Source organism: Xiphophorus couchianus, chromosome 12, assembly GCF_001444195.1.
Source record: "Xiphophorus couchianus chromosome 12, X_couchianus-1.0, whole genome shotgun sequence".
Taxonomy (NCBI): domain Eukaryota; kingdom Metazoa; phylum Chordata; class Actinopteri; order Cyprinodontiformes; family Poeciliidae; genus Xiphophorus; species Xiphophorus couchianus.
The window spans coordinates 2,454,048-2,465,448 of record NC_040239.1 but is presented as its reverse complement, the minus strand read 5'-3'; the positions used below and the strand labels follow the sequence as shown (position 1 = coordinate 2,465,448).

The window sequence follows — 11,401 nt, the reverse complement described above, 5'->3', positions numbered from 1 at the left end:
GTTTTTGCAGTGAAAATGAATCATGCTGCTGATTTTATGGATTTACAGTTTGAGTTACAAAATCATACAATTTAACAGACACTGATTTAATGCATTGTTGACATAAAACTCTATTTTCTCTGTTTTCAACCAAAAAACAAACAAAAAAAAAAAATTGGGGAAATGTGTTGTTATATGTGAAATAATCTGCAAGTGGAACTGGAACAATTTCGTCAATATTAAAGAATTATTTAGTGAAACGAGCTGCAATATCTTGATGAAAAGTTTCTTTTAACTTAGTTTTGTCTTACTTTTAGTTTACAAAGATACTTGCAGGAGAAATTAGAAATATTTGGTCAGATTTTGTGTTTCTTCAGGTTTTGTGTTTTTGCAGTGTAGAGGAGGGGAGGGGCTGGCTGTACAGGATGTTGGGAAACGGCGAGCAGCTCTTCATGATTGCACATCGTTGCTGAAGCTGCGTGGCTCGTCAGCGCGATATGACGGAGCTGATTGAGTTGTAAGACGTGCCGCCGTTGCAGGTGGGCGGGTATCCGTTGGGCGCGCCGCTCAGTGCCTCCATGTTGACCCTGAACACCGGTGACGCCTTGAGCAGGAAGTCGGCCGCGTCCCGGCGCCCCAGCTCCCGCAGTTTGATCATCAGGACGCCGACCTTGCTGCCGGCTCTGCCGCTCCACTCCCGCAGCAGCGCCGCCGTGGGGCTGGGCGGCGGCGGCTGCGCGGCGGCGTCCGGTGTGGCGCCGCCGCCGCTGTGCTTGGCCACCAGGTCGGTGAGGCCGAGGTTCATGGCCAGCAGGCACCAGTCCTTGCCCAGCGCGTCGGGCGGGTCCAGCATGCGGCACAGCTTCCTGCGGGCCAGCAGCGGCACGTCGGCGATGTGGATGTCGGTCCCCAGCACGCCATGCTGGTAGACCTCGGCGCAGCCGAACGCCAGGATGCTGCTGAAGCTCTCGCGGTAGCCGCCCATGGTGTTGGTGAGCGAGGTTTCGCGCTGGATCTGGGCGCGGCAGAAGTCTTTGGGCTGGTACACCATGATGGGGGCGTGGTGCTCCCGCAGCTGCTGCGGGCTCAGGTAGTACCGGGCGGTGAGCAGGCCCGGCAGCGTGGAGGCCAGCAGGTTCTCCGTGATGCTGCACACCGTGTCCAGCAGGGCGTAGCACTTGGCCCGCTGAGACTCGTGGCCGCGCACCTGGATCTCCACGCCCTGGCCGTGGTTCACCAGCAGGATCATGGCCTCCACCCCCGCCTGGCTCACCTTGGCGCCGTTGGTCCACAGGTGAATGTCTCCGTCCGAGTCGTCGGAGCCGTCCTCCTCGGGTTTCTGCTGGTGGCTCCAGCGGCACAGGTTGACCTGCAGCTTGTGGAACAAGCCGCAGGGGAACGGCGTGAGGTGCTCGGCAGGGACGAGCCGCACGCCGCCGTAGATCAGCGCGTCCTCGTCTTCGTCCTCCGTCCAGGAGCGGTGCAGGCCGTTGGTCTTGATGAGCGCCGGGACGTCCACCATGGACGGGTTGGTGATGTCGCGGGCGCAGACGTCCATGGCGTCCAGGATCTGCAGCAGCTCCTCCACGTCGCTCTCCGGCGCCAGCGCCTGCACCTCCTCCAGCCTGTAGCGCCCCCTGTAGTGGTGGATGGCCTTGGGCGTTTCCACGGACAGCAGCTTACCGAGGACGCTGGTGCAGAGCCAGCGAGGCTCGAGCACGACGACGTCCTGCACCGTCTCGCTCTGCATGATGTTGATCTGCAGGAAAAACACACAAACAGAGGAACTTCACTCACCGTTTTAGAAATTTTTAACTTCATCTGGAGAAAAAAAGAGAAATCTGAAAAAAAGCTAAATTTCTAAGAAAAAAGTCAAAATTCTGACAGAAATCTTTTCTCCTGATCCTCTTCCGTAGCAGAGGCCCGATGAACCTGTCATGTTTTGAGTTGTTCTGGTAAACAGGCTGACTAAACATTCCTGACTCAGCAGTGCGCCCTGGTGGCCAGTGGTGGTACTGGCTGAACTGGTAACCAGAAGCGCTGATGAGGTTCGTTCTGGTGAGCGACGCCTCACCTCCCCCATGCTGTGCAGCTGCATGGCCAGAGTCCGGAGGTGGTCCTGGCTGACCAGCGGGTTGATCTGCTCCTGGACGTCACTGACAAACTGTTGCCATGACGTCAGCTGGTTCGGCCCGCTCAGCTTCCTCCAGGACGGCAGCGCGGCCAGCAGGCGCTCCGACAGCTGCGTCATCGGACCGCACCTCTGCAACGATGGAGAACAGGAAGGTAAGAGCCTTTCTGTTTCATCATGCTTGATATCAACACAAATAAACCAATGGATTAGAAAACTAATACACTTTAAAACTTTAACCCGAAATGAGTTTGTAGCACCGATGTTTACTACAGAATGCTTTTATTTTGAAGGCTGCTTTTGCTTTCTTAACCACGTTGGTGAGCTGTTGTGTCAAACAACTTTCATGAAATTCAAGGGACTTGCATTAACCTCACTAATACTCTAACAAAGCTAAAGAAATACACTTTAAAATTGTACATATATTGTGTGAACTTAATTACTGCTGGATGTACAGATGCTCTGCAACTTCAGATAAAAAAAACAACTAAATGTGTTTAGCTGTGATACATCCAGAAAATGCTGCAGTGGCCTTCAATCTCACTGTTTCTGTTTGCTCATTACATCTCAAGGATATTATATGCTTTTAAAGAAATGCTGAAAATTTTAATTTTGAACGTATTCTTTAATTTATTATCTATGCAAAATATTTCATTTACATACACAAGTTTGTAAACTTGATACTAAATACTAATTTGCTGTAAGAACTAAAATCTGACTGAATCCATCAAATTCATTAATAACCTTTCTTATTACAATAAATATTTTTACAGAAACCTCTGAATTTTAGCTTTTATGTTTTGTTTTTAGATCTTTTTCATATATTTGTCTTGTATTTATTGTAATTCCTTTTCTTAACATATGTATCTCTACTTGCTTAATTTATCTACACAGATTTTGATACTGTTCTTTAATGAAAAACCTGTTTTGTACATTTTTGTTCAATAAAAATAATAAAGTATCCTAAAAACTTATGATGCTGTTTCATAAATGCAGCAGATTCTCTAGATTGCTTTTGGAAATATGAAACCGTGCAGCAGCTTTGTGCTCCAAATGCTGAAGGCTCTGATGTTTGCAGACAGCTTGAGGACGTTTGGACTCACAGAGATGATGCTGGCGCGCAGCTCCTGCAGGTGACTCCTCAGCAGCTTCAGGTCTTTGGAGTTTGATGCTCCGGCGTCCATCACAAACAGTTTGTCGCTGATCTGCAGATCGTTCCCAAACCTGGAAACCAGAAAAACTTTTACCATTTCAGACCAATCCGAACGGGATTTTCTTCAGTTCCTCCTATTTCTTCCCATGTCTGCAGTTAAAGCAAGGTTTTCCCCAGTGAATCATCAGTCTGGCGGGCCACCAGGCTTTACTTCTCCCCCGCCAGGCTTATTGTCTTTTGTTTATTTATTTTAATTTGGGTTTTTTTATGAATCAGTAATGGAAGACTTTAGTTTACTATTTCAGAGCAATCTGAATTAGATTTTCTTCAGTTTTATCACTAAAACATGGTTGGCCGTATTAGCGTTTTGAAGGTTTTCGGGGGGAAACCAGGTTTAGAAACTGTGATTTTCTTTGCTGTTTTGTGCTGTAGTTTGATTCCCAACCTGTTCCTGACTTCCTTGAGCAGCGCTCGCTCTTTGTCGTAGCTGAACTCCCCAGAGAACGCCCTGGTGATGTCGGCCAGGTCGGCGTGCGTCGCCACCAGGACGACCGGCAGCGGCTGCTGGATCCGACCTCCGAAAACTGGACAGACGGAAAATCAAAGCACCACAAACATCAGTAACGCCACAGACAAACGTCGAGTTTACCTGTAGAGCACATTTCAGCAACAAGCCAGTTAAAGTGCTTTACATCATAAAAACACCAAAATTATGAAACAAGCAATAAATGTTGCATTTTAATAAGCAAATGCAGATCAAATATGTTGATCAATGTTCGTTATTATTAATAAATTCTAAACAGGTGGGTTTGTAGCTTTGATTTGAAGTAAATCTTTTGTAGTTTTTGGAAGTTTGTTTTCAGGCGATGAAAGGCTGAATTTGTAACCATCTTTATGTGACCTTGAAGGCTCAGCCCAGATTCTTGGCCTGATCGCTACTATCTAGATGTAATAACTGGAGCTGCATGCTGACTCTACATCAGGGGTGCCCAAAGTGTGGTTCGGGAGCCATCCGTGGTCCTTGGAACAACTCAGTGTGGCCCCCAACTGCAGCTCAGGAATCGTCGAAATTTTGTCATTGTTTTTAGAATGAGAATTTGAATGACAAATTGATGAAAAAGCAGATTATTTCACATATAACATGAGGAACGTGTTTCTATAAGTGAGATAGTCTGGCAGTAAAAGTAGTACTTTGCCAACAATATTTAGGAATAATTTACTTAAAACAAACTCCTACTTGTTTCTGAAAACTTACTTTTAAGTCCATTTTGTCTCATTTCAGCCGTACTAAAAACTAGACCAAAAACACTTGGTAAGAGTTTGTGTTTTGCAGTGCATGTAAACTTCCGGCTGTTACATATTTAATGCTGTAGAATTGTTTCGACCCTTCTTCTGACTGATACCTTTGCACATTATGAACCTCTGTGGAAGCGTTTGCTTAATCTAAAGGTGACAAATGAGAAAATGTGAAAAAGTTTATGTTGAGTTTATCAGATTCACTATAACTACTACGGGGTAAAGACTTATGAAAATTAGTTTTATATTTTTTCAATTGAATTTTGCAGGGCAGAGATTTAAGCTAAGATGGAAAACATTTGCGAATGATAAGTTATGATCTCATAAACTTGGAATTTAAATGGGAGGTAGTGCAAAAAAATATTTTTATAATTCTGAGCGGCGTGTGAGTGAATGCAGCGTGCGTTACCGATGTTGTCCTGCGGCGGGGTGAGGGCCTTCAGCAGGTTCAGCCAGTAGGTGATGTGGCCCAGCTGCGTCTCGTACGGCTCCTCCAGGCTGAACAGCACCAGGTGGATCGCCGTCACGTCGTTGGCCGCAAAGTAGTCGTAGGAGCAGTGGTAGACGGGGTTTCCTGAGAACTCCCAAACGCTGAAATCACCAACACCTTCAGAGGAAAGGAGGAGCTTTCGTTACGCGTTAATACATTGAAGAATAACTGTCCTATGGAAGCACATTCATGCCATAAAAGAAAAAAAACTTTTGTACATTAAAGAATATCTGTCTATAGAAGTACATTCATGCCATAAAAGAAAAAAAAAACTTTAAGACGTAAAAGAATATCTGTCTATAGAAGTACATTCATGCCATAAAAGAAAAAAAAAACTTTAAGACGTAAAAGAATATCTGTCTATAGAAGTACATTCATGCCATAAAAGACAAAAAACTTTTGTACATTAAAGAATATCTGTCTATAGAAGTACATTCATGCCATGAAAAAAAAAATAAAAGCCCAATTGGAAGTCATAATTATGAGTTTTAAAATAATAATTTCAAGTTTTAAAAGTCAGAATTATGCAATAAGGTCACATTGTTTCTATAAGGAGGTTTACTCCAGTATCTTATAATCATGACTTTGAATATCATAATAATGACTTTCATGGCAGAAATGGGCTTCCATACCACACAGATATCTGTATTGAACGGTAAAGGTGAATTTCCGGGGTGTTTTTCGCGAGCCTCTCACCGTGGATGTTGGCGTGCTGGATGTCGATGGCCTTGGTGGCCTGCTCGTCCGCTGCCGACAGCGCGCTGTGGACGGGGGAGAAAACCTCCAGCACGCCTTTGGTCAGGCTGGGCTCGAACATCATGCTGCGACTGCGCACGCTCACGTTCTCACAGCCGGGGTAAAGGTTGGAGATGCTCACAGAGACTGCAGAGGAAGAGACACAAACCTGAATCTGCAGAATATTTACCAACCAGGATTTCTCTGCAGTTTGTTCCACAAACATCGACTCCCGTTTATGTACTTCACCGCATTTCTTCAGAATAGCCAAAAAATGTAAGTAAGTATTCAAGTGAGAGTAGATTTACGTCATAATAAAATGACAAAAGCAAAAAGTACAGCGTAGTAAAAATACTCCTAAAAGTATTTTTTTTCCCAAAAAAAGTCACTCATGTAAATGTAAATAGTAACTAAACTCTGTCTTTCTTGTCTAGACTTTCTAAGTGAAAAATTTAGCAACTCGTTAACTCTACTTCATTCTTAAAATACCAAATTAAATAATTACTTATTTTTTTCCACTTCTTGATTAAATAAAATTAGATTAAATTTTTTAAGGGTAAATATTACAAACCCACAAGATGTAGCTCTCAAAAGAAAATGAACCGGTGTTGTGATATGTAGTTGTTTGTTTTTTTTAGCAGATCTTTAAACTTTTGGTATTTATCTACAACGTCAAACTTTTACCACATGGTGGCGCTGTTTTACCGCATATAAATCCACTTTTTACAGACTTGCCATTTGAATTTCCATCACATGCTGCAGAGCCACACCTACACACCGTTTTCCTGGAGCCTGTTGAAAACCTTTTATTCTATCTGTTTACGTACATCCAGTCTCACTTTATTAAAACTGGATTCATTTTACTAAAAGTTAAACACTCAGATGTTGGGACGGAAGTTAAAGTTAACTATTCAAACCATAAAAGTTACCTACAGAGTTAAATCAGATTTTTTATTATAATAATCATAATAAATTGATTCTGTCCTCTGCAGACAGAATTAATAATTTCCCTCATATCCTGGTCAGTTGTGTAAGGCCAATATTTTTTTAATCATCTGAATTAGTGTTTGTCATTTTTGTAATAGTATAGACCTTTTTTTCCTGGTCTCTCTCATTCCAGAGAGAAAATGAGAAAAAATATGCAAAAATGTAAAGAAAAAAACTCCATAACTTTTTTTTTCCGTTTTTCAGTATTTATTTTTCGCTACCTGCAGGCTTGGAGTTGACGGGGGAGTTGGGGTGTCGCGCTGAGTTGGTCAAGCGCGTCGTCCTGCGCCGCCTGAAGAAGCTGCGCAGGATGCCGCATTTCAGCGACTCCAGCAGCGTGCTCTTCCCGGACCCGGAGTGTCCGAACAGCTTGAGTTTGATCCTGGGCTGGATGGTCTGGGTGGGGCGCAGCTGCTGGATGTAGCTCAGTTTGTGGTTGTCCTGGTAACGAGGAGGAAAAAGTTAATGTTTGTCTGCTGCTTAAAATCTATGGAACATGAGAGGATATTAATGCCATTATAAAAAATAAATAAATTAAAAAATGAGAATAAAGACATGAGGATAAAAGCATATAATTATGAGAATAAAGTTGTATTATGACTAATAAGATTATTAGTCATAATATTACAATTTTATTCTGGTCATAAATCGTATAACTGTATAAAATATATATTTTGTACAGATTTGGCTTAATTATCCTTACCTGGTTTTAGTCCATATACTCCAGTTAATGATTAATAGATTACTAAATCAGGTGATTATTTCAGTAATTGATTAATCATTTCAGCCCTATTTAAATTTGATTTTCTAACTGACCTGAAGCAATATTTTATTGTCAGAAAAGCTGAAATTTGTATGAGCTGTAAGTCAGAACTGTCATAATAAACAATGGATAAATAAATCTAATGAATTTAAAGACTGAACATCAAGCTGTGCCTGTAAAACTCGACCTGAAATCAGTTTTTAGACGGATCAGAAGCCAAAACAAACGCTGCCAGTGAAACGCTGGTGAAGCAGTCAGGTCGTCCTGCAAGCATCCAGCAGATGAGTCAGGATCATCATGGCCTCCAACTGTGAGTGGGACGTGAAACACTCCACGCTCCCACCTGGCCACGCTGCTGCATCCACTAAACGGACATCCTAACTCCACTGATGGTGGTTCACAGAGTGCAGCATCTGTGCTCCGTTTAGTTAAAGCAACATGTTTTTTTTTTCATATCCTTGAGAAGAAGTCAGTCTTTATCAAATCTGGTTTCCGTGTGTTAGAGTCTTATTTTAGGTCAGCATATGCAGAGGATGACTGTTTTCACAGTTGCTGCTTTCATGTTTTCACGCTCTGCTCTGAATCTCAGCAGGTTCTCAGCAGAATCGCACTTTTATAGGAACCTTCCTGATTTTTACACCTTTTTTTAAACAAAGTTAAAAAGTTTAAGGTCAATAAAAATGATGATTCACTTCACTTCATGTAGTTTGGATGTTCCTTAACAGAGCTCCACTGCATAAATGATGAGACTTCTTTAACAATCAGTATTTTTCATCAACACATAATTTTATAAGATGAATTTATGTTTTGAATCAACCAGACTACTCAAAGTGTAATTTTGTTAAATGTTGACGTCACGGATGGCTGTGAGAAACAGGAAGTCGAGTTTGCTAGCTGGCATGGACACCATCTTAGAAAAATGGAGTCAGAGTTTTTAAAAAAAATTATTTTTCAGAGTTTCGTGGCTCTGGTAAGGCTCAGACCCGCCATGAATGGGAGCGTTTACTATTTGAGCTTATTTACCCTTTTGTGCTTTAGCTCTTTTCTGAAAAAGTCAAAAACAACCTCAAGCGATATTTAAAGAGGGGCATAAAAATAAACATCGATGGAAACACATTTAATGAGGTTTGTGAATTTGTGCATAAACACAAACCGTGTTGACCGTCTTTCTGCGCGTTAGGAGCCATAAACCTGCATAAGGAAGCAAACGCCTGACTTCTCAAGCTCTGTGAAAACCTCCATCCTTCCTTCGGCAGACTGTTAACATCTAACGAGTTTCTATCTTCGTCTCGACACCTTCACACCAAAATAGTCGAGTGTTGAGACTGTGAAACCTGACTCTGCATCATCATCCTACATTTAGGCTCATATTGAAACTACTTACAGACATTTAAAGCAATATTTAAATAGTTTCTCTTTTTTAAAGTGTTGAAGTTTTTTTTTTACCTTTTTAAGCTTTCCCAATAAATCCACGATGTGTTCATGATGATCAGCAGAAGCCAAATCCTCGGCTGTTTTTCCATCCTGGAGAGAATAAAGACGACATGGAGAAATCAGATTATTTCAACACAACAAGTGTTGCATGAATAAAATCAGACATTAATAGCATGTAGCTAATAATGTTTTACGCTTCATAAACCAGACGATTAGATGATTTATTGGCTTCATGTTATTCATAAAAAGAAAAGTTAACTTGACATTTAAAACATTGTTGCATTTTTATTAATTTAAGCAACATGGAGCCATCCGCCATCAACTCATAGCTGCAAATATGCAGAACTAACTATTAATGTTGTTCAACATGCAGACGTAAAAGATTTTCTTTTTTTTTTTTGCTATGGGAGACCAGAACTAACTGCAGCCCAGGGCCCTTATTTTTCTAGATCCAGCCCTACTGGGGCTGAATCTCTCATCTGGACCACATTTGGTGATAATTACTTATTCAAAACCTAAAATACTAGAAAATGTACTAGGAAATTATGTATTTCAGAGTTTCGATAAGATGTATATTTAGACTTAGTGTTGGTACAGGTACTAAAACAACAGAAGTTTAATGGATTTTGGCAGTAGGATTATATCAGAATGACATTTACTTCTGAAAACAAAACAAAAACAAATCAATAATATTAATAGTCTAATCTTGTCTTGTTCTCGGAAACCCAATATTGTCTTTCAGTTTCCACGTATTTAAATGGGGGAACTCTTATTCTTTCTCCTTTATATGTTTTTCATTATTTTACAACTAAATCTCACTTCAGGTTTTCTGACCGAGCCATCCGCCACCGTCCTGCTGCGTTTGCTGCTCCAAACGGAGGAACTGCAGCATCAGAATCCCATTCCTTTTATTTTTCTTGTGTAAATGGAGAACAGCACTACTGAGCTGTACGTTAAAACGAAGTGAAACCAAACACTGACCGCTTTAATGTGTCCGAGATTTCCTCAGACGGCTACAGATGGAAGGTGTCACAATTACTAGGACTGATGCTTGGCAACCAGCGCCGAACATTCGGCTTGTTAATCACACAAACCGGAGGCAGAATCAGTTCCACATGTTATTACATAACTGCTGCTAAAGTTTAAAAGGACGACGAACAATTGTACAAGCAGCCTGACACAGATTCAGTCATAAAAAGTTTCTGAATTTAAGACATTTATTGGTTTGAAGGAGAAAATCCCAGAAATAAACGGAGACCCTTCAGCTCTTCGCTCTTCTGCAGCATCACGACACAAAACAGCCGGATGGAAAATGAATTAAACATTCCTGGATTAAACATGCATTTCACATCAGCTGTCATACAATTTTAACCACAAGATAAAAGAAAGAAAACTATACGAGGAAGAGCTTTGAATGGAGACCGTCTTCTTTTAGATTAGTCAGAAATTTTATAGAAATAAATCTCAGACATTTTCTACAAAGAAACTCAGAAATGTTCTAGACAAAACGTGGACATTTCTGAGACTCAGACAATTTGCGAAAAGAAAACTCTGAATTTTTTAGATTAGTTCAGAAATTTCCAAGAAAAACTCAGAAATTTCTGAGCTCCAAAAGTTTGTGAGAAAAAAACTCAAAAGTTTTGAGCTTAATCTCAGAAAGTTTATAGAAAAAAACGTGGAAATTTCTAAGCTCAATTTTTTTAATTTGTGAGGAAAAAAAACTCTGAAATTTTGAGATTAATCTAAAAAATATTCACAAAAAAAACGTGGAAATTTTCTGAACTCAAAGTTGAAAATGAAACATGCATTTAACATAATCTATTGTACAATATTAACCACAAGTGAATGGAAGGAGAAGAAGAAAGAAAACTAGATGAGGAAGACCTGTAAGCGAAGTCCGTCTTCTACATCTTGGTGAAATTTTGAGATGAATCTCGGAAATTTTCTAGAAACACTAGAAAATTTCTGAGCTTTGGTCAATAAATGCTGAATTTTCGTCTGTTTGTTAGTTTGAATATTGAGGTTGGATTTTTCCAGAACCAATTCTGGTGTTTACCAGTTTCTCTGCAGCTCAGTCAGAAAATTACAAATTTCCCGTCAAACAATTAAACAGTTTTAAATAGGGAGATATTTTACTATATAAACAAGGCCGTGTTGCTTATTAACTGTAGTTATTTGCCGACTTACGTTTGTGACGGCGTCGATGTTTGCTCCGGCGAGACAAAGATGGCGGACGACCTCCAGGCTCCCGTTTCCGGCAGCCAGGTGGAGCGGAGTCCGTCCATGCTGGACGACAAAATAAAAATTCAGTTAGTTTTTAGAGTGTTTGCTAGTTTTTATCAGTAATTATCAGTTAATTTTGTTATTATTAGTTATAGTAGCAGTTTCAGCTTTTCATAGGTGCAGAATCTAAAAAAGGTTGAACTATTTTGA

At 41.0% G+C, this 11,401-nt stretch overlaps 1 protein-coding gene across 2 annotated transcripts in view; it reads right to left on the bottom strand.

Annotated features, from left to right (window-relative positions):
• dapk1 (death-associated protein kinase 1) overlaps positions 1-11,401 on the bottom strand; it is a 66,138-nt gene continuing 54,737 nt past the window's right edge. For both annotated transcript variants that reach the window (XM_028034087.1, XM_028034088.1), the window contains exons 18-26: positions 11,156-11,254; positions 8,981-9,058; positions 6,993-7,212; positions 5,746-5,931; positions 4,969-5,166; positions 3,709-3,847; positions 3,214-3,334; positions 2,054-2,242; positions 1-1,738 (exon numbers count right to left, since the gene is read on the bottom strand). In XM_028034087.1, coding sequence (XP_027889888.1) covers positions 467-1,738; positions 2,054-2,242; positions 3,214-3,334; positions 3,709-3,847; positions 4,969-5,166; positions 5,746-5,931; positions 6,993-7,212; positions 8,981-9,058; positions 11,156-11,254 — 2,502 coding nt within the window. In that variant the 3' untranslated portion in view covers positions 1-466. The remainder of the gene's footprint in view (positions 1,739-2,053; positions 2,243-3,213; positions 3,335-3,708; positions 3,848-4,968; positions 5,167-5,745; positions 5,932-6,992; positions 7,213-8,980; positions 9,059-11,155; positions 11,255-11,401) is intronic.